This window comes from Salvelinus fontinalis, chromosome 6 (assembly GCF_029448725.1).
Source record: "Salvelinus fontinalis isolate EN_2023a chromosome 6, ASM2944872v1, whole genome shotgun sequence".
Taxonomy (NCBI): domain Eukaryota; kingdom Metazoa; phylum Chordata; class Actinopteri; order Salmoniformes; family Salmonidae; genus Salvelinus; species Salvelinus fontinalis.
In genome coordinates, this window is record NC_074670.1 from 33,363,164 (window position 1) to 33,386,623 (window position 23,460).

The 23,460-nt window shown below is 41.8% G+C and overlaps 1 protein-coding gene across 2 annotated transcripts in view; it reads left to right on the plus strand.

The window, feature by feature from the left end:
- The window catches only part of LOC129857709 (mitogen-activated protein kinase kinase kinase 5-like), a 28,278-nt gene continuing 4,818 nt past the window's right edge, over positions 1–23,460 (plus strand). Inside the window, exons 1-20 of one of the 2 annotated variants that reach the window (XM_055926211.1) lie at positions 1–506; positions 692–831; positions 1,526–1,713; positions 2,017–2,185; positions 5,100–5,206; positions 5,520–5,690; positions 7,237–7,349; positions 7,773–7,932; positions 10,444–10,594; positions 10,987–11,091; positions 11,449–11,501; positions 12,260–12,355; positions 12,997–13,081; positions 13,748–13,881; positions 14,699–14,826; positions 20,223–20,359; positions 21,953–22,058; positions 22,218–22,375; positions 22,670–22,862; positions 23,250–23,421. In XM_055926211.1, coding sequence (XP_055782186.1) covers positions 176–506; positions 692–831; positions 1,526–1,713; positions 2,017–2,185; positions 5,100–5,206; positions 5,520–5,690; positions 7,237–7,349; positions 7,773–7,932; positions 10,444–10,594; positions 10,987–11,091; positions 11,449–11,501; positions 12,260–12,355; positions 12,997–13,081; positions 13,748–13,881; positions 14,699–14,826; positions 20,223–20,359; positions 21,953–22,058; positions 22,218–22,375; positions 22,670–22,862; positions 23,250–23,421 — 2,897 coding nt within the window. In that variant the 5' untranslated portion in view covers positions 1–175. Of the gene's footprint in view, positions 507–691; positions 832–1,143; positions 1,242–1,525; positions 1,714–2,016; positions 2,186–5,099; positions 5,207–5,519; positions 5,691–7,236; positions 7,350–7,772; positions 7,933–10,443; positions 10,595–10,986; positions 11,092–11,448; positions 11,502–12,259; positions 12,356–12,996; positions 13,082–13,747; positions 13,882–14,698; positions 14,827–20,222; positions 20,360–21,952; positions 22,059–22,217; positions 22,376–22,669; positions 22,863–23,249; positions 23,422–23,460 lie in introns of those variants that run through there. The other variant, XM_055926212.1, reaches the window with a different exon arrangement.

The window sequence follows — 23,460 nt, forward strand, 5'->3', positions numbered from 1 at the left end:
TGCAACCGGGGATATGGGAGGGGTTAAAGGCGTGTGGAGATTATGGAACAGTTCAAGGAATGTCACTGGAAACGGGGGCGAGACGAGACGCACCTGGGGAATTTGCAGGAACAGAGCTGCACTGTCTATGAAGGGTATTCAACACTGGAATATGCGTTCTTGAATATTTGGGGAAATGTATACCACCGAACGCAGGCGTATGAGCCTGCACGAGGTTAAGAGAAAGGATCCTGTTTGGGTATCAGCTGGAAGTTTATGGCAGGACCCTTTGGCTATTGAACTCAGCACCTCGAATAAACACATTATTTCCCCCCGGAGCCGGACTAGGGCTGTTGCTGTTGCATACATTGTCACTGAGGATGCATCCCTGCCACAGACAGAAGAGAACTTGTCACTGAAGTCCGTGAAAGAAGCCTGTGCGGATACGCACGCGGTGTTCAAAACCATTCCTTTCGAGAGAATATCGCTTGGGACGACTGACATTCTTGATATCTTCTACAATGCAGGCAAGTATAGTCATGCCGACTGTCGGTAAGGCATTGGCCACACCACACTACTTCATTCTTCTGAAGTGTTGTTGGCTAAAAAGTTGGTGTGTGTGTTCTGCACACACAGGTATTTTAAGTGCGTACCTGCGCTGCACGGGTGTTTTCGTATTTCGACACCCACTTTGGCCTTTCTCTTTTGACAGATGTGGCAGTGGTGGAAATGAGTGATACTTACTGCCAGCAGTCCCTCTTCTATCACCTGGGTGTAAGAGAGAGCTTCAGCATGACCAATAACATCATCCTGTATTGTTACAAGCAGGACAGCGACCTGCAAGCACTCAAGGTACACCCAGGGCATCGTGAAAGTTTACAATTATTAAATGATTGACGAAGGGACAAAGTTGGCTTTTTGCCAGCTCACTTTGGGGGGAAATTGGGTTGTAAAGAGATTTTAGGGTGTGACATTTTGGAAGAAGTAGGCTACAGTGCCATAAAGATGTCCCCTCCATTGCCACAAAAATCCCACCACCAGTTGCGTAATATTGCCAATAACTACTGCTGTACTTAAAAAATATTTTTAGCCCTTATTTCTCTGATATAAAACAACCCTAGGATCAAATTATAAGTTGAATTGCAGTCTCTTATGGGTTTATAGGTCAATGGATTTCCTTAGACCTTTCAAGCAGATATGTGTGTTTAAAGCAGCACCACTATTAGAGCATGATACCACTCTGGTATGGATAAGGTACCAAGGTGAGTACCCCATTATCGTAAGTCCTCAAGCAGGCATATGACAATGGAACAGTGTTCATAACCTCATTTATGTCTATTAAGCTTTTGCCGAGATGTGATTTAAGCAAAAACATTTCCTAATATTTGAACACATGTTAATACAGTGGTACCAACGTGAATATTGTATACGTTTCTGTTTGCTAGTAGTGTGCCGGGGTTTGGTCATCATATGTTTATGTATGCTGCATATAGATAACGCTTGTGTGAGCTTGTATGTTAATGCCTGTATGTGTGTCTTCCCTCAGGAGCAGTGTGGGAGCTACACGTTCATCCCATATGTGGTGTTGCCACAGGGCAAGGTGTTTGCCTGCGACGCGACCCTCTTAAACGGCATCAAAGAACTGATGCAGCCAAGCTTCCAACTGGAACCCCTCCTCACCCCACTGGTAGAGAGGCTCATTCAACTGCTGGATAATGTGCACGTTCATGCCAGGTCAGCATGTCATGCTACCCACACTGCATGTCTAATTATTCCCTTATGACTCCCTCGTTGTGTTTTTCACTTAGTTTGGCTCAACCAAACTGCTTGGTTTGATAGCTTGGTTGGGTGGGAGAATAGCAGCAAATAAAGTACAAGGTTAAGCTTGGAAATGTCTAGACTGCCCAACTGCAAATGTCTTTCAGTTAGACATGAGCTATTATCAGTCATTCGTGCTATGTACAATATATGCCTCGATCAAGAGCAGTTTCAGGGGCTAAGTGCCTTGCTTAAGGGCACAACTGTCTCTCTTATTAGTGAGTACTTCCGGGAGTCCATCCGGCATGAGATCCGCACGGCCCGGGAACGCTTCAGTGGCCAGGATTTGAGTCAGGAGCTGGGCCGCATCCAGAAGCGCCTTGACACGGTGGAGCTGCTCAGCCCAGACATCATCATGAACCTACTGCTGTCGTACCGGGATGTCCAGGTGGGCTTAGCTATGGGAGTGAGGGACCTGGATCATGTTTATTAGGTTACACTGTTGCAAAGCTTTGTGTAATGGAAAATGAGCGCTTCTTATTGGACAAGTCCAAGTAGTTCCTACTATTTGGTGCCTAATGAACATGACCGAGGGCTCAGTGGTACTGTGTTTGCCAGTGTCAAGACTGCCCTTATTTATGTTATGCTGGCTGTTGTTTGGGCAGTACATTTTTGGGCATGGGCTCACTTTTATGGCCGTGGAATGCTTTTGTGGTGTTTTAAACAGAGAATCGGCGATATGACGTTACCACGAGCAGAAGGATGAACCACACATGTTGAAGATAAGCGTGATGCAAGACAGTTCACTCACACAGAGTAACTGCTGCAGTGTGATAGCTGCAGGACCACAATAGCTGAGAAGTTTAGCCTCGTGCTCATACTTTTAGTTGTTGTGGAAATTGGCACAACTCTGCAGTTTACTACATGCATCGCTGAATCTACCTTTAAAACCTGTGTGTTGGTGTTGTGGATCTACAGTCTGCATGACGGCTGCCTGTTTTTGCATGACGGCTGCCTGTTTTTGCATGACGGCTGCCTGTTTTTGCATGACGGCTGCCTGTTTTTGCATGACGGCTGCCTGTTTTTGCATGACGGCTGCCTGTTTTTGCATGACGGTTGCCTGTTTTTGCATGACGGTTGCCTGTTTTTGCATGACGGCTGCCTGTTTTTGCATGACGGCTGCCTGTTTTTGCATGACGGCTGCCTGTTTTTGCATGACGGCTGCCTGTTTTTGCATGACGGCTGCCTGTTTTTGCATGACGGTTGCCTGTTTTTGCATGACGGTTGCCTGTTTTTGCATGACGGTTGCCTGTTTTTGCATGACGGTTGCATGTTTTTGCATGAGGGTTGCCTTCATTGAAACATTAATGCTCTTTGTCTTGCGAACACAAAGACCAATATAAAGGGGATTGAATGCTAACAATGATTAGATGGCAGCCCTCCATGGTCATTCTCAGTAAAAAAATAAACTAATCTTATCGGGGGCCTCAGTTGTAGGCAAGAACACTGTCTAGTAGGGGTTGGCTGATATTATGATAGTATTGGATATCGAAGCTGATTGACAGCCATCGTTGATGGTGATGACATCGTGACGTGACAGACAATGTATAGCCTATTTCAACTTGATTGGCACCACGCAGTAAAGAGCTGCCCGGGCAACCCACAGCAGGGCCATGCCAAGTGGCCTATTTCTTTGCTATAGCATGCATAACCTATTTCAATAAATATGTTATAAACAATTTATAGAATGCAAAAGAACAATGTAGACAGAACTAAGATTTTCACCAAAGCAGCACAAAATGTCCTGTCAGAAATATATTTTTTCTCTCTGTGTCGGGTGATCTGGGCATATAGCCGAAGCCTATACATTTTTTTTTTTTATAGCGGACAATCCGGTGTCTATTTTAAAAGCCTAATTTTGTATTTTCTCTCCATTTGATATGAATATGACATCCGTTTTTATGCATGCTGGCTTTCTCCCGCCTCCTCCTGCTGTACTACTTCCTGATCAAACAATACATTTATTTAACAGAGTTCTCAGACAGTTTCAAGTTGTTTTTGAATAACTTAACATGATAGGCCTAAGGTAATAATGAGAGGTAGAACAAAAGATAGAAAAATAGAATTAGTAGTTTGAATAAACCTTACAGTTGAGCAAAGCTTAGTCTGAAATAAATGATTAATCCCTCCTACTTGCTGTTGCGAACCAAATGGCCAAAAGCCAAATCCTACTAATGAAAAAAAGCTTATCAAAAGCATTAAGACAAGTTAACATAATAAAAGATATTTCCCAAGTAGGCCATTTTAATAAAGTGTTTAATGTCCTAAAGTTGCAGCTTTCAAATGGAAACAATTGTGAAAGTCAGAATCTATAGGTGATTTTCTAATGCAGATTTATTTTGAATGGCAACTATTACAGGCAACAGGAAGTGAAATTGTGCAAACAATATTTTGGTGGAAAAATGAAGTCAAAAGGAAACTAACAGCTGAGCCAAGCTTATGAAAGAAATTATGTGTAGAGTAGGCCTATTTCAATAGCCTATTATTAGCCATGTGCAGAACCTACCTACAACGTATAGAAGCCTAGGCCTAATAAGAGAGGAAGATTAGTCAAAAATGCGAATCATTGAATAATTATCCAGTTCTGGGGACAGCAGAGTTGTGTGCTCTGCAGCCAGGCCCTTCATTATTTACTAACCATAATATATCACAGCCCACGAGTCTGTCTTGCGTGTTGGCACACACAGACACACACACTTCTTTTATGCCACACCTCCAATAGAGAGAAATAGGCTACTAAAATATATTTTTAGCAGTCTTTTTAGTGTCTCTCAACCATGAAGCTGGTTGAGAGAATGCCAAGAGTGTGCAAAGCTGTCATCAAGGCAAAGGGTGGGTACTTTGAAGAATCTCAAATATATTTTGATTTGTTGAACACTTATTTTGGTTACTACATGATTCCATATGTGTCATTTAATAGTTTTGATGTCTTCACTATTATTCTACAATGTAGAACAAAGTTATAATAAAGAAAAACTCTTGAATGAGTAGGTGTGTCCAAACTTTTGACTGACACTGTATATATTTTTGGCTTGGCAAATAGGGGGGATATTCATTTTATGTCACCATTTTGTTTATGGCTACTTAATCAAGATAGAACAAAGGTTGACGTCGCCCAACCCAACAAGTACTGCAGGGGTTAAAGTAAATCAATTTGAATGAGGACCTTCACTCTGTATGTCAATTTAAAGAATATTAAAGGTGTCTGCAGCCATGCCTAATATATAATTCATTGAAATCAGAGATGTTATTATAATGTTGATAAAGGGTTTGCTGTAATCCAGTCCTCTTTCTGACTTCAGGACTACGATGCCATTATCAAACTGGTAGAGACTCTGAACAACTTGCCCATGTGCTTGGTGGCTGCCCAGCAGAATATCAAATTTCACTACATATTTGCTTTAAACAGGTACCATTGTTCCTCCACTTGTGTATTGCTCACATATTCTGTTTGACTATAGTCTTTCACCTTATATAATAGAAGGAAATAATGTGTATACAACACTAAATGGGTTAAAGCCTTCCCCTGTTTTAACACTTAATTAGTGGGCTTTCTGAAAGCACACTACTGTTTTTTCCCCCATTTTATTATTTTAGACAGCTTGAAGCAAGCACACAGTTTCATCAAGAAATTTACCCGACACTTTAACTTGCAGCAAGACACAGGCTGTTGATTCTGAGGATTCCATCTGTCATAATGTTTCCTAATCTTTGACCTTCAGGAGGAATCGTCCAGGTGACCGTGCCAAGGCCCTGGAGGTGATTCTGCCCATTGTGGAGTCAGGTGGCAGGGTGGCGTCGGACGTGCACTGCCTCTGCGGCCGTATCTACAAAGACATGTTCATGAGCTCTGGCTTTAAAGACCATCGCAGTCGAGACCAGGCCTGCTACTGGTGAGACACACCATTACAGTATCCATATTAGTCAGTGGCGTGCCGTGGGCCTGGGGCCTGGGCCTTCAGTGAGGTATTACACAGTCCCACCCAAATTAATCCACCTCATTATGATGCCATGGCTCTAGACACTATACATTTAGACAGAAACGCAGTATAACCAGGCGTTGCGTCACCTTGAAATTGACAAATGGACATTTTTGGGCTAATAGTGTTTACCCAATATTTCCCTTCACCTTTTCATTGTGCAGCTCCGTTGCCCTGCGCGCTTGTTCTTTGAGCTGTAGATCCACTCCGGTGTCCCCAAAAGGTTTCAAAAGCACCATTGCTTGTTTGGTGTCTCGTTGCTGCCTTGGTTAGACAACTCAAGTTTGCAAAGCCAGTGTGGCTCCAAACACCAAATCGATCACTTGCAAATAATAGGCATTCCCAGCAGTACAGTTTGCAATGCTTCTCGGAGCCAAGGAGCCTGTGAGCCATTGACAGCGCTCGTAGTTGAAACTTTGAAAGTGGCGAGCGAACGAAGCCCTTTCCCGCCTGTGACAGGCTTTGTTGCGTCGGGCGACCTCTCCTTACAATGTCTAACTTTTCTTGAAAAGTTCGTCTTGAGAATGGCGTTATAATTATATCCTCGACCAAATCGATATCTTCTCCTCCTTCCGCCATTGTGGGTTGAAAAAACAGCTTAGTAGTACGCAAATTAATTTGTTTATCAAATTCAGTTTCCTAGATCTCCATAGGACCTGCCTCTCAATATTGGTAATCCAATCAAAAGACGTGCACGCACTACGCCTGCTAGCTGGCTCCTGTGTAACACTGGAGCCAGCCAGCAGGCGTACAATAGCCAACTCTAAAGCTGATTGGTTGACACTAAAGTTTAATTTCCATTCACTATAAGCTACAAGCGCCCGCACTGTTGATTCTGAAGGCCTGAGGGCAGATTTTAGACCCCTGGCAACACATGATGGCTGAATATGATTGGATAAAAGATCTAACATAAAGACCAGCCCTCCAAATCTCAACCTGGGGCTGGAAGCAGTGCAACCAAGAGGAAAGCTATGAAATGAAGATTATAACTCTTACTCTGGGGAATAATTTAATACATATTTGTGGGAAAATATATATTTAAAAAAAAAATTATATTCTGATGATGTTTAGGCCAGCAGAGAAGGCCCTGACGGCCCACCACTGATATTAGTACAGCAGTTTGGACTTGTAATTCGTCCTAATATCCACACCGTAGACACAGCATCCCTTCACTCACTCCAGTCAAGTCCTCCTTACTAGGGCTCTACATCAGTCTGTTATGTTCTCCCTTTGAGTTCCCTCCATCCTTTCTGTTACACTTTACTTGAGTCCTCTGTCATAAAGGCTGCATAACACTGTTAGAATGAAGACATAGCAGATGGCATAAACAGTCACGACACACCTGATACTATATGATACGCCCTTATTAAACAAATCATTGCTTAGGTCAGCTCATTGACTGGGCAGCAATATGTATTAATGAATCAGTTTTAATCTCCCTTCGTGGATTCTCCCCCAGGTACGGCAAAGCCTTCAAGACAGAGCCAACCCTTCACTCTGGCATCAACAACGTTGTCCTCTTGATGGCTGCCGGCCACGAATTTGACACCTCCATCGAGCTGCGGAAAATAGGTACATTATTCACACCGACACTCCACTGCCCTGGATCAGTAGCCTGTCAAAGGGAACTTGTGTGTTTTTGTTTTGTTTAATTGCTTAAGTAAACTACAATTGCCTTATTTTATTTATCCATGTCTGTGATCAACCAAGTGTGGGCTAATTGTTGGTGCAGTCTTAAACCCTGCCAATCACTGTCATCATTGCTAAGAGCCTGCATAAAGACACTAAATAATTACACCCGTACATTATTTATCAATGCATGTCACTGTTATTCTATTTGGGCTTCTGTGCCATGTCATGTCTCTTTTTCTTTTGTTACATTTCGATGCCATACTGTTAGCCTGAAAAAAAATATAAATATAATAATAATATTCTCACTATCTAACGTGTGTGTCTGTCTGTGCCCGTTTGTGTTTGTTGTGTGTGTGTATCCAGGCGTGACCCTGAGCAGCCTCCTGGGGAGGAAGGGCAGCTTGGAGAAGATGCAGGACTACTGGGACGTAGGCTTCTACCTGGGAGCCAGCATCCTGGCTAACGAACACAGGAAGGTCATCGAGGCTTCAGAGAAACTCTACCGGCTCAATGCACCCATGTGGTGAGAGGAGTCACAGTTCATGTCAAATCCTATGGTCATTGTCACTGCAAACATTCGAGACAGGACAAACAGATCTGGGACCAGGCAGGCATTCTTGATGTGAAATATATGAGCATATCAGTCTAACAGATTGAAATCTAACTTTATTCGTCACATGCGCCGAATACAGCAAGTGTAGACTTTACCGTGAAATGCTTACTTACAAGCCCTTAACCAACAGTGCAGTTCATGAAGAGTTCAAGAAGAAAATATTTCCGTAGTAGACTAAAATAAAAAGTAACACAATAAGAATAATGATAACGGGGCTATATACAGCAGGTACCGAGTCAGTGTGTGGGGGTACAGGTTAGTCGAGGTAATTTGTACATGTAGGTGGGGGTGAAGTGACTATGCCTAGATAATAAACAGCCAGTAGCAGCAGTGAACAAAAGGGAGGGGGGTGGTGTCAATGTAAATTGCCGGGTGGCGATTTAAAAAAATAAAAAAATAAAAAAATTGTTCAGTAGTCTTATAGCTTGGGGGTAGAAGCTGTTGAGGAGCCTTTTGGTCCTAGACTTGGCACTCCCGTACCGCTTGCCGTACGGTAGCAGAGAGAACAGTCTATAACTTGGGTGACTATAGTCTCTGACAATTTTATGGGCTTTCCTCTGACACCGCCTATTATATAGGTCCTGGATGGCAGGAAGCTTGGCCCCAGTGATGTACTCAATAACACTGATGTTATATGAACCTTGTTTTTGAGATTGAGATGATTAGAAACCAGAATGAGAGGGCACATTTCAAAATATCTTGTTAAAGGGCCCGCACAGTCATTCGGATTACCATGTAAAATAGCCTTCTTTTTTTTTCTTTCAATTTAAAAATGCTCAGAATTTGAGAATTCACTTTTTCTCTTATGTCTAACTATCAGTAAGGCTGAAAAGATGGGCTGAGTGGGCAGGGAGCTAATAGGCTGAGTGGAGGAGAGCTCACCTTGACTGACATTTCTTTGAAATACTTATGTAAAGCAACTTGGATGTAATGAGCAGTGTCGTGTCTGGCTATCATTAAAGGTGAAGACTGTTATTTTACCAAATCAATTCTCTAATTATTATTATTACGTGATTCAACTAATCATGTACATTTAATTAACTAGGAAGTCGGGGCACCACGGAAAATCTTCAGATTACAAAATTATAATTTGTGTCCGCTGACTAGTGAAACTTTACAGGGAATACATGTCTCTCAAATGAAAGGTTAACTTCTCATTTCACAAATAGTTTCATCTTTACTTGTTCACTTTATACAAGAATTAGATGCAAACCTCCATAACTGAGGCACTTGTCTTTCATGAGGTCACAAACATGAAACAAAACGGACCGGGTTGTAGCTGGCTTCTCCACCGACCGTCTACACATTCTCCAAAATAGGAATATTGTTCCATTCTCAAATTCTGGGACGTAGTAGAATTGGGCGGGAGAATCCGTTTGTCTTACTGTGAAACTCTCTCTCAATTGCATGGTCAGGGAGAGTCTCTGTGGTATTTACGACCTGGGGCAATAAAAGCTGGGTTTAGGAGAGTGAGAGAAAGAGAGGGGGAAGCCATGATCTACACCCAGAAAGGGCCACATCATGACAGCAGTGTTGCAGTGAGATCATGAAGATAGCTAGCTTGTTCATCTTGTAGCTAGTTCATCTTGGACAATTTCAGTTGAAACTGGACAGGGTGAGGTCTGGCTATGCCTCATAAAATATATATATGTTGACTGCCAGACCATGTTCATAAACCATGACTATCAATGATGTCAAAAAAATTTGCCATGTCTCTTCTGTTGCAGTTTGCAGCAGCACTGACAGATATATTACATGACAACTGCGTCTGAATTTTGAATGACACTCCCCCCCCTTTTTGTTCCATGATGGCTGAAGAACGAGCTAGCCAGTAACTAGCAAACACCAGACACAGATGAAAGGGGAAACCTATAATTTATTTTGCCATAGATGAATACGAGAAACCTGTAATCTGATGTCACCCTGCAGTCAAGTTTTGGCACCAGTAGACTAGCTAGCTATGTAAACCACACCCCTCTGCAAACACACCTTCTGTGCTGATGGTTATGAGGCGGTACTTATTTAGATTAGGTAAGATTATAAGACATTACCATTGGTATATTCAAATTAAGGCTTTATGTGATGTCACACAAATCCCTAAAAAATCCCACCATCTGAATTCAAGTGTTTGACACGGGGAGGGGACCAGTAACTTTATGCTCAGACTTGATCAATGTACCAGCAACAGTAATTTTTCTTACTTTGGTCATCCAACTCTGATCTGGCTTCATCCAAATATCATCCATTTGATGAAAAACATGATTTTATGCGGGACCTTTAATGTTAAAGATACTGTCCATTTAGGGGACCCCTTTCCCCTGAGAAAAATATTGGTATGGCCTCTTTAAGGTCAATGTCAATGTCTCTATAAGGTCAACTTTATTTTGATTTTGAAATACTTATTCGCATCTTTCTTTTGAGGTATGTGGGCTCGGTCATGGAGACGTTCATCTTGTATCGTCAGTTCACCAAGCCCCCGGAGGTGAAACCGTCTAAACAGGAAACTGTGGACTTCTGGATGGAGCTGATGCTGCAAGCCTGCAAACCCACTGTTTCCACTGACCGCTGCCCAGTAAGACCTCACCACAGCTCCCAGTACATTCAACTTTATTTAGTTAGTGTCTTGTCCGCTGCTAAGACACTCTGTCAGACTCCACCACTCCCAGTACTCCCAGTTCCTCAAACCCACATTGCTTTGTGAGATCTCAATAGATTCTCTCTGTCTTGTATATAACAGTTCTGGCCATTCAAATGCAGAGCAGTAAAAAATATTTGCTTTAACATGTATTTTAACTGCACCGTCATGGTTAGATAATTGCTAATGAAGTTGGCACTTGGCGTCACCCTGCCGGGATAGTTTGTCACGTTGACAATGTACAGTGCCTTTCTGCAGTGAAAGTATTTAGAAAAATAACCTTTTAATGCTAAAAACTGTTATCACCATTAACCATTGCCGTTCCTCAGGTTCTGATCCTGGAGCAGACCAAAGTGCTCCAGCCCACCATAGTGTGTGTGCGTGAGGAGGACGACAGCTGCACGGTTCGGCTCAACCACATCACACCCCTGAAGGTACAGACCATGTTTGGCATGACAATGACCATAAGAGTTGGCTAATACAGTACAAGCAGATCTGGGACCAGGTAAACAGACCCCTACCGCCTTGTAGATATTTAACTACTGAGTTATACTGTACAGGTCTACAGTTTTCAAACTGTCAATACATTTGGAATGGTGTGAGACAGAATTGTGTTTAACTAGAATAGGCGTGGAGTGTTTTCTTAACAGCACCACGTCAGTGATAGGAAAGAAGACACGCCTAATGAGGAAGCGTGCGCCCACGAGTGTGTGCAGGCACGTGCATACTTTGTGTGTGTTTAGACTGTTGAATGAGCATTTTGACAGTCTGCCATGTCTTCCCTTCCATAGAAAGGCCAGAAAGCCCAGTGGACTTTCCCAGCCTCGCAAATCCGGGGAGTGAGGTATGGTAACTGACAGTACAGAGTGTGCTAACATTTGATGTGTGTGGGTGTGTGGTGTTCAAGCCTGCAGCCCGTACACATCATCAGGGCTAGTCTACCAGACGTAGGTTTAAATACTATTTGAAATATTTCAGCGTTTGCTTTAGCCTGCCTGGAGTTCCAGATGGGCGGAGTTTGCAGGTTTGCGGCAACTCTATTGGTTCCATTGTGCTCAGTCAAGCCCGGCTAAAGTATTTGAAACGATTTCAAATAGTATTTGAACCCAGGTTGCGGTCTACTGAGTCTAAACACTTTAACTGTCTGGCGGATTTGGCCACTGGCCATCAGGGTGTTTTTGTCTGTGCTGTTTTCAAAGACTGGGATTGGATATGTGTGTGTGAGCCCGTGTCTATTTGGCTGTGGAGGTCACTGTGTACTTTACCCTTGTTTTGCTTACCGAACTGCCTCCAGGGCAGTAGGTAGATTTATTTGATTTCAGTTTGTATTTGCAACACTATCACCCGGTGGCTTGAAACCTATCAGTATTTCAATCTATACGAGATACAAAGAAGAAGAAAAAAATCTCTGAATTGCAGAGCCACGTATTGAATGTGTTTATTGCCTTTTCTTGTCTTGATTCATATTCCTTTGGAATAAACTTTTGTTTGCCTGCATTGCTATTTTGAGAATACTTGTTGTTATTTCGTTGTGATGCCGCTGTTCGCTTTGTAGTGTTGCGTAGCTCCTAATCCCCCTCTTTAACCTTTTGACCTGTTCAGTGTTTCCAAGTTTGACGAGCGTAGCTGCTTCCTGTATGTCCTGGAGAACTCGGATGACTTCCAACTCTGCTTTCCCAGCGAGCTGCACTGTAAAGGGTGAGTCGCACACACATGCAAACACACTTGTACACAGACACACGCTCACGCAGGTACGCACAAACACACACCAAAAGACAGCCTTTACCCCAGCTGTCTAGCAGGAACTGGTGTAACAACCGACCATATCAACCAATGATTCATTCCCCACATAAAACGTACATACAGATTGGGCCTGTTCATTCAACCATTATCACATTATTTGATTGTGTTGACATGACAACTGTTAATGTTTATTTTACTCTGGCATATGGAAATAGAGCCTGCTTCTCTCTCCCCTTTCTGTGTGGATTGATAGGTGTATGTATTTTACATTGTGTGCTAATACAGTACATTATTATCTAGGTGTTGTGTATTGGGATACAGTAAATACCCAGTGTTATCCAAGACTTTCTGAGAAGGAAGAAAATGGGAAGTGGTTTTCATAGTAGTATTTGCGGAAACAGTGAAAGGCAAATAACTGGCAATCGAAAGGTCCCCTTTAATATGCCATGACATATAAGATTGATAACAGTGCCGTGTACTGAATTTGTTTGTGTGTGTTTCAGCAGGTCTTATCTATGATTTGCCTGTGAGGTCCATGAATATATGACTGTCTTTCCATATGATTTAGTTTCTTGTGTGTGCTGTTTCTCCATCAGGTTCTGTGAGCTGGTCAACTCTCTCCTAAGCCAGGCAGAAGCCCCAGTGGAGTACCCCAGCGAGCTCACTGGAGGATTACTGGAGGTCAGCTAGGCTCTTTCTCAGTTCATCTTTCCTCGATTTCCTCTTTTCTTGTTTCCTTCTGAAAACGCATTGGAAACCAGGGTTCGAGGGAAGAGACATTGGACATTCTCCTCCAATGCGGTTGAAAAGGAGGTGAGGAGAAAGGATTCAAGGACTTGCGGAGAGACAAATTGAGAGAGAGCCATAGAAGCCTAGAATCCTTCCTCTCGAGGCTGCTTTTCTGTTTTTGACCCCCTTCTACCCTACCAGTACACAAACAAGCCCTGTCATGATGGGGTCAAAAGGTGAAAAGTTTCCCTTAACCGCTCCCCAATGGTTAACGTATTCCCGACCCCTCATTTTTGTGTGTTAAGTTCCTGGTATTCACAGAACATTGGATTCAGTCCAGCATGTCACTCCAGCAAACCTGGGTTCAAATACAATTTGAAATAATTTCAAATAGTATTTCAGTTCACTGCAGTTCTGAGCAGCAAAAGGTTTCTAAATGAGCATATTTTCCCATTGCTTCGCACTCTCACTCAACCTTTTCTGTTGTGGTTGCCTGTGAAATTCCTTGACAATATTTCTAACCGACACACTCTAAAACACCTTTTTTTTAAACGAACCACACACATTTAGTTTCACACCCGTCTTCCTGTTGAATTAAACCTCCCTTACCTCCTGCAGTTTATCTATGAGACCAGCGAAAACGGAGACAAGGTGGTTCTGGGTAAAGGAACCTATGGTGTGGTGTATGCTGGGAGGGACCTGAGCAACCAAGTCCGCATCGCCATCAAGGAGATCCCAGAGAAAGACAGAACGTATGGAAAACACATTTCTCCTTTTTTTTTTCTTTTTTTTTGCATGGTCCCAGATCTGTTTTTGCTGTATTGTCAAACAATGAACATACTTGTTGACACGACAGCACAAACAGATCTGAGACCAGGCTACATTCCCCCCCCCCCCTGGTCCCAGATCTGTTTTTGCTGTATTGTCAAACAATGACCATACTTGTTGTCACGACGAAACGGATCTGGGACCAGGCTACTTTTCTTTGCACATTATACCATAAATCCCAATTATTATTTGAGCCTAATATGTATAATATATTATATAATTGTGAGTGAAACGATCCACGATTAATGATGAGAATAATGAATGTGCATATGTTTTCCTCAACATTCCAAATGTGCAATGTTTGTCCAGTATCCCCATAGCTACACCGGAATCTACTCCCTGAAGAGATGGATGTCTATTTAGATTTCCCCGTTCCTTGTTTACGAGCCTTCGACCTCGACTAAGAGCTTAGCCCCACAGATCAAGAAATGTTAATACTTAATTCCTCTGCAGAACTAATGGCCACATAGGCCAAAGCAGCACATGACGGGTGCTTGTAAAGCTCTCATCATATTCATACAGTATGTATGGGTCACAGCTACACCATGTCAGCACAACTGCAAGACTAGAGTGGGAATTTTGTTGTTTTTCAATGACAGCACAGCTAGCACTAACATTTGTTTATGTTTTGTAGCAATGTTGTTATAACGGCAGAGGAACACTGTCCTATTTGCTAATGCTATGCTAATCTAGTGCCAATGCTAACTGTTGGTTCTCTCCCCATCTGTGTGTGAATCTCAGTTACTCCCAGCCTCTGCATGAGGAGATAGCGCTGCACAAGAGGCTGAAGCACAGGAACATCGTTCAGTACCTGGGCTCTATGAGTCAGGATGGCTTCATCAAGATCTTTATGGAGGAGGTTCCTGGAGGTACAGAGCATAGAAATAGAATCTATTTCATTCTATATTAAATGAGCTTGTTCTCAATCTATTTCATTCTATATTAAATGAACTTGTTCTCAACTAGCCTACCTGGTTAAATAAAGGTGAAAAAAAAAAAAAAAAATCTCATTCTGTTTCTATGGTCCCATAAACCAGGTCACATAGAACCAGTTTATTCAGTGTTCTAATTTCAATTTTTGTGCCTGTCTACTAAAAATTAGTAGTCTTTAGATCACTCCTTCACTCAGTATGTACAGTATTCATTCATTCTCTCACTGACGGAAGTTTTGGTAATCGTATACTGTCCTGCTTTAACTTTTAAACTGCCGTACAACTAATTTCAGTCTTCACTTCTCAGTTTTTGTGTGTTTCTCTACTACTCATTCTCCTTCCTTCAATCTCTGTCTACCACTCACACACTCTGGTACTGTATTCTCTCATCAATACTTTCACTATTGCTCATCTTTCTCTGCTCCCCTAATTATGAAACTGTCACATGTGCCGAATACAATAGGTGTAGACTTGACTGTGAAATGCTTCATTACAAACCTTTTCCCAGCAATGCAGAGTTAAAAAATAATACCAAAAAAATTACAATTAAATAGCATAAAAGGAAATGTTAACACAATAAAATAACAATAATGAGGCTATATACAGTTGAAGTCAGAAGTTTACACACACCTTAGCCAAATACATTTAAACTCAGTTTTTCACAATTCCTGACATTTAATCCTTGTAAAAATTCCCTGTCTTAGGTGAGTTAGGATCACCACTTTATTTTAAGAATGTGAAATGTCAGAATAATAGTAGATTTATTTTAGCTTGTATTTATTTCATCACATTCCCAGTGGGTCAGAAGTTTACATACACTCAATTAGTATTTGGTAGCATTGCCTTTAAATTGTTTAACTTGGGTCAAATGTGTCAAGTAGCCTTCCACAAGCTTCCCACAATAAGTTGGGTGAATTTTGGCCCATTCCTCCTGACAGAGCTGGTGTAACTGAGTCAGGTATGTAGGCCTCCTTGCTCGCACACGCATTTTCAGTTCTGCCCACAAATTTTCTATGGGATTGAGGTCAGGGCTTTGTGATGGCCACTCCAATACCTTGACTTTGTTGTCCTTAAGCCTTTTTGCCACAACTTTGGAAGTATGCTTGGGGTCATTGTCCATTTGGAAGACCCATTTGCGACCGAGCTTTAACTTCCTGACTGATGTCTTGAGACGTTGCTTCAATATATCCACATAATTTTCTTTCCTCATGATGCCATCTATTTTGTGACGTGCACCAGTCCATCCTGCAGCAAAGCACCCCCACAGCATGATGCTGCCACCCCCGTGCTTCACGGTTGGGATGGTGTTCTCCGGCTTGCAAGCATCGCCCTTTTTTCCTCCAAACATAACGATGGTCATTATGGCCAAACAATTCTATTTTTGTTTCATCAGACCAGAGAACATTTCTCCAAAATGTACGATCTTTGTCCCCATGTGCAGTTGCAAACTGTAGTCTGGCTTTTTTTATGGCGGTTTTGGAGCAGTGGCTTCTTCCTTGCTGAGCGGCCTTTCAGGTTATGTCGATATAGGACTCGTTTTACTGTGAATATAGATACTTTTGTACCTGTTTCCTCCAGCATCTTCACAAGGTCCTTTCTGTTGTTCTGGGATTGATTTGCACTTTTCGCACCAAAGTACGTTCATCTCTAGGAGACAGAACGCGTCTCCATCTTGAGTGGTATGACGGCTGTGTGGTCCCATGGTGTTTATAGTTGCGTCCTATTGTTTGTACAGATGAACGTGATACCTTCAGGTGTTTGGAAATTGCTCCCAAGGATGAACCAGACTTGTGGAGGTCTACAATTTTTTTTCTCTGAGGTCTTGGCTGATTTTGTTTGATTTTCCCATGATGTCAAGCAAAGAGGCACTGAGTTTGAAGTAGACCTTGAAATACATCCACAGGTACACCTCCAATTGACTCAAATTATGTTAATTAGCCTATCAGAAGCTTCTAAAGCCATGACAATTTTTCTGGAATTTTCCAAGCTGTTTAAAGGCACAGTCAACTTAGTGTATGTAAACTTCTGACCCACTGGAATTGTGATACAGTGATTATAAGTGAAATAATTTGTCTGTCATTATGGTTATGGTTACAAATTGGTCACAAATGATGGTCACAAATTGTTGGAAAAATTACTTGTCACGCGCAAAGTAGATGTCCTAACCGACTTGCCAAAACTATAGTTTGTTATAAAGACATTTGTGGAGTGGTTGAAAAACGAGTTTTAATGACTCCAACCTAAGTGCATACGCACAAGCCATTAACATTTAGGCTAGCTCAGCTATCGATAATTGAAATAGCAAACTTTAGTGAGCATGCTAATCATGCATGGGGAACTGTTTTCGTTTTCATACTTTTATAAAATGTGATTAACTAGTATCATAATCCATTTTGGTACACTTATGTTTTAGATTACTTTATAATAAATTACGTGTAGGTGTAAGCACGTGTACTTTTCATTTACCCGGGCTAGTTTATTGTTCAGTCCACGTGAGCCTGGTGCTGTAGTTAAAAGTATAAAGTATTGTGACTAAGTTTTTTATTTTCTTAGTCCTGTAAGAGATTAAAGCTAAACACTGGTTATATGTCAGGTTTTATGATTATTGATTCAGTTCCACCAAGGATGGCGAGCCGCCCGAATCCAGGACATAAATAAGAAGAATTTCTTTTCCTTGGAGAACACTGAATTTGCACTGCCACACTATGGTGTGGTAGCATTTTTTTTTGCAAGATGTCATTGCATCGTACATTGCATTGTACATTGTAGTGGGATTGTTATAAGCACATGCTACACTTAAAAACCTTAGTGTTTATTGATAGGCACAGTTACTCATATTTGATTCCATCTCATATTGGGTTATGTCAGTATTTGTGAATTGGTTTGTGTTTTCTGTGGATTCATGTTTATTGTATTGCTATTGAATTTTGAACATTGAAATCTGAGAGATTCTCAGAAAGATAGTTGGGTGCACCCTAGTAAACTATAGGCTGGATATATGCCCAATATCTAAGTCTGTAGTACCATTGATGTATTTCATTCATATTGAGCTCATTGTACAAATTTCTATATATAAATATTTACTCAAGGTGAATCATTTTTTGTAAGTATCTTTATTTACAAAATACAAGCAGGCATTCTTATCCTAAATTATTCAGTTGTGCAGTTTATTTCTCCCTACTGCTCCAGTAGCGAACCTAACTGATCCAATAGAGTTTAAGCTTAAACATACAGTAGCCCAGAGTGTTAAGCAATTGTTACAGTAGGGATGGTGGCAGGTTTTTTCCAGACGTGACGCTTGGTATTCAGGCCAAAGAGTTCAATCTTGGTTTCATCAGACCAGATAATCTTGTTTCTCATGGTCTGAGAGTGCTTTAGGTGCCTTTTGGCAAACTCCAAGCAGGCTGTCATGTGCCTTTTACTGAGGAGTGGCTTCCGTCTGGCCACTCCACCAATCAGGCCTTTATGGTAGAGTGCTGCAGAGATGGTTGTCTCATCTCCACAGACGAACTCTGGAACTCTGTCAGTGACCATTGGGTTCTTGGTCACCTCCCTGACCAATGCCCTTCTACCCCATTGCTCAGTTTGGTCGGGCGGCCAGCTCTGGGAGGAGTCTTGGTCGTTCCAAACTTCTTCCATTTAAGAATGATGGAGGGCACTGTATTCTTGGACTTTCAATGCTGCATATATTTTGTTAGTACCTTTTCCCAGATCTGTGCCTCGACACAATCCTGTCTCAGAGCTCTACGGACAATTCCTTTGACCTCATGGCTTGGTTTCCGATGCACTGTCAACTGTGGGACATTATTTAGACAGGTTTGTGCCTTTCCAAATCATGTCCAATCAATTGAATTTACCACAGGTGGACTCCAATCAAGTTGTAGAAACATCTCAAGGATGATTAATGGAAATAAGATGCACCTGAGTTCAATTTCGAGTCTCATAGCAAAGGGTCTGAATACTAATGGAAATAATGATTTTTTTTTAATACATTTGCAAACATGTCTTACCCTGTTTTCGCTTTGTCAATATGGGGTATTGTGTGTAGATTGATGTGGGGGAAAAATGTAATCCATTTTAGAATAAGGCTGTAACTTAACAAAATGTGGAAAAAGTCAAGGGGTCTGAATACTTTCTGAATGCACTGTAAAAAGGACGGTACAAATCCCTACACTTTCAGCTACATACTGTTGTGAAGGCTTAGTGAAACCCACTGGAATATTACAAAATGATCGTATTTTAGTTTCCAGGAAGTCTGGAGGTCTTTTGTGTGTGTCTAGATGTGTGTGTAACTCTGTGCAATAGCTACAGGCAGGATATCACACAGGATGTGTGGGTGTTTCCAGTATCCCAGTGATAGAGGAAAAATAGATTTCACAATGCAATCAAGTCTCTGATGTACCAGTGTTAAAGAAAGTGAAAATACTTGTTTTATTTCAGCTTCCGACATTTTATCATTGTGAATATTCTGGGCCTTTTTTCCCCAGAGCCTTCGTAGCGTTAAGATCATCGTTAGAACCTTCTTACCATGTATCTTAGTAGCCGAGGTGTTTCCCAGTTCCTTCGTTAGTAACGTGGCACATCTAGTGATCCAGACCACTCGTAGTACAGCCAAAGTGCCTCATTAGGTGCTCCCCCCCCCCCCCCCCCCCCCTTTCGCATCACTTTATTCACAGAAGATCTTTGCTAAACACAGCACAAACATCTAGATTTTTTTCTGTCTGACTGTGACGGCTGTTATCTTCAGAACTAAGTTTACTATAAATACAACAAGTGAAGAATAAAATGATGCATGGAATGAAAACCGAGATGACCGCATTAGCCTACATGGGATATTTCCATCAATTGAGTTCTATTTTTCGACTAGGCTATTTTCTGTATTTTTTTGCTTAAAAGTGTTTCATGATGTGTGACAACGTGGTCAATAATGTGCCCAATCTGTGGTGTAGTGCATTATTGTTGGGTAAGCATAATTAGCTGTTGCAGCCGTCGGTGGTAATATCTCTAGGCGCTGATCCTTGGTCAGTATTGTGGAATCGTTTTAATGTTAAGATTTGAGTGGAGAAATCTGACCTGAAAGCAGCGCTGCTTTTCTTTTGATCCTATCAGTGTCAACACGTGGTATAACAACGCACTAAGCGAATGTTCTCTTTACGTGGTTGTCTGGGAAACACTTACGAGTTGGCTCGTAAATAACGATGCGTCTGGTACGTCATCGTAACGCTTAAGTTGCATCGCAACTGGGGAACGAGGCCCAGAGGTGTTGCGAATCCTAAATTGAATCCCTTGCGTATCTAACTGTAACCCATTCCAATGTCATCTCTCCCATGTAGGAAGCTTGTCCTCTCTCCTGCGTTCCAAATGGGGACCCCTGAAAGACAACGAGGCCACCGTCATTTTCTACACCAAGCAGATCCTTGAAGGGCTTAAGTATCTCCATGACCACCAGATAGTCCACAGAGACATCAAGGTGAGGTGTCCGCAAGGATACCGTTTGTTGCCGCTAAATAAATGTTCAAAAAAGTACCAATGCCGCAGCAGATTTTAATTCACACAGTCAGAGCTGGTTGTGTTGGAGAGAAACAGGAAGGGACTTCCTGGACTTAAGAAACGCTCCTTTTATTATTTCCATTTCAAAACGTTTTGCTACTTTGTGCGCTACTGAGCATGAACCTGGTGTATGTTTCTTACTCAACTACTAATGTGTTACCATGTTTTATGGGGAAAGTGTATCCAGTGGAATAGAGGTATTGATTTTTTCAAAGCCGATGTCGATTAATCGGACGATTAAACAAAAAAAAATAATAATAATAATAAAAAATATATATATATATTTGTAATAATGACAATTACAACAATACTGAATGAACAATGAACACTTTTATTTTAACTTAATATAACTTAATATAATACAAAATCTATTTAGTCTCAAACAAATAATGAAACATGTTCAATTTGGTTTAAATAATGCAAAAACACAGTGTTGGAGAAGAAGAAGTGCAATATGTGCCATGTAAAAAAGCTAACGTTTAAGTTCCTTGCTCAGAACATGAGAACATGAAAGCTGGTGGTTTTAGGTTGTAGTTATTATAGGAATTATGACGCGCCGACTACTTCTCTCTATACCATTTGTATTTCATATACCTTTGACTATTGGATGTTCTTATAGGCACTTTAGTATTGCCAGCCTAATCTCGGGAGTTGATAGGCATGAAGTCATAAACAGCGCTGTGCTTCAAGCATTGCTAAGAGCTGCTGGCAAACGCAGTAGTGTGCCTTTTGAATGAATGCTTACGAGCCTGCTGCTGCCTACCACGGCTCAGACTGCTATATCAAATCATAGACTTAATTATATTAAACACAGAAATACAAGCCTTTGGTCATTAATATGGTCAAATGTGGAAACTATAATTTCGAAAACAAAACGTTTATTCTTTCAGTGAAATACGGAACCGTTACATATTTTATTGAATGGGTGGCAACCCTAAGTCTAAATATTGCTGTTACATTGCACAACCTTCAATGTTATGTCATAATTATGTACAATTCGGGCAAATTAGTGTACAGTTCGCAATGAGCCAGGCGGCCCAAACTGTTGCATATACCCTGACTCTGCTTGCACTGAACGCAAGAGAAGTGACACAATTTCCTACTTAATATTGCCTGCTAACATGAATTTCTTTTAACTAAATATGCAGGTTTAAAAATATATACTTCTGTGTATTGATTTTAAGAAAGACATTGATGTTTATGGTTAGGTACATTTGTGCAAAGATTGTGCTTTTTTTCGGCAATGTGCTTTGGCCCTCTTACTCCAAAAGGGAACCGTCTCTCCCTGTTACGGCATAGAACAGAACCATTAGCTCATGTTCTCTGGAATGCTCTTTAGGTTTTATCACCCAAAGACATCGTAAATCTCCTCTGTCAGTGTTTTCTCATAGAGGCCCTCCTCAGTAGAACACACACACACAATACTCTATTCTGTCGAATAAAACAACCATTATAATGCAATACAAGCATTATAACATAATCTTGCAATTTTCCATGACACATTTCCTCACAGGGTGACAACGTGTTGATTAACACATACAGTGGTGTTCTCAAGATCTCTGACTTTGGCACCTCGAAACGACTGGCGGGTATCAACCCCTGCACAGAGACCTTTACAGGTGTGTGTGTATATGTTTGATGCTTTTATGTGATTGGGTATGTGGCCATGCTTTTTGCATATGGACATTATATTTGACTTTGTTGGTATGAATATTATTTACATGTGTTGCCTACATATTTGTGTAGGCAGGTGTCTAAACGTCTCTGTTGTGTTTTAGGGACCCTGCAGTACATGGCTCCAGAGATCATCGACCAGGGCCCGCGGGGTTATGGGAAGCCTGCAGACATCTGGTCCTTGGGCTGTACCATCATAGAGATGGCCACGGGGAAACCACCCTTCCACGAGCTGGGCAGCCCACAGGCAGCCATGTTCAAGGTAATCTTTCTCTTAGAAACCAAAAGGTTTGATAATTAGTATGTTATTACATTGTAGCCTGTTCTTTGTTAGTACTTGTGAATACTAGGTAAATACTGGACTGTAAAGAATTTTACCAGCTGAAACCAGGGTTGTGTTCATAAAGCATCAAACTGAAGATATACTGAAACGGGGAGGGACTACCTGAACTTGTCCAATAAGAAACTGTCAGTTTCCATTGCAAAACGTTTTACGTTGCGTGCCCTACTGAACACAACCTTGAAGTGTACGTACTCTGTTTCCGTCTCCCTCTAGGTTGGGATGTTCAAGATCCACCCGGAGGTGCCGGAGTGTATGTCAGCTGGGGCCAAAGGCTGCATCATGAGCTGCTTCACACCGGACCCAGACAACAGGGCCACGGCCTCTGAGCTGCTCAAGGATTCCTTCCTCAAGTCCACCTCTCGGAGGAAGGCCAAGCCAGAGCCTGACACACTGCCTACGGATGCTGGTGAGTCATCTTCATCATCATAATCATAGATAGCGTTATTTTAATCATCATATTTATCACCATCATTTTTATTGTCATCATCAGTGTCAGAGTTTGGTCTTGTGGTTGCACTACCTACTCCGGACCACATACCCCCCGACGATGGGAACGCAATCCCTTTCTTAGCCTGTCTGTCTGTCTGTGTTCTTTTAAAAAATACATATAAAATACAAAAGGGGATCCTAATTTCAATCACCACACTCATTATTTTCATAATTGTCTAAAATATTAATTATAATTGCCCTTGTCTGTCTATAGTCTTCCTAATTCAGAAACGCTATGCTCATCGCCATTCCGTCACCATTTATTGGGGTAATTAATGACTCTGCCCTGCTTTGTGTCCTGTAGGTGACATCTACCAGCGGAGTATGTCTGTCCCAGTGTCTATACGTGTGACAGATACAGACAGGGACACTGACAGGATGGACCTGTCGTGCTCCTGGGACCTCCGGAGGACCATCTCCCCCCTCAGAGGAAAGGACATTACAAAGAGCCCACCCAGCACCAGAGGCTTCCTGCTGTAGGTCATAACATCCTATACCCTCTGGTTCCCTATTTC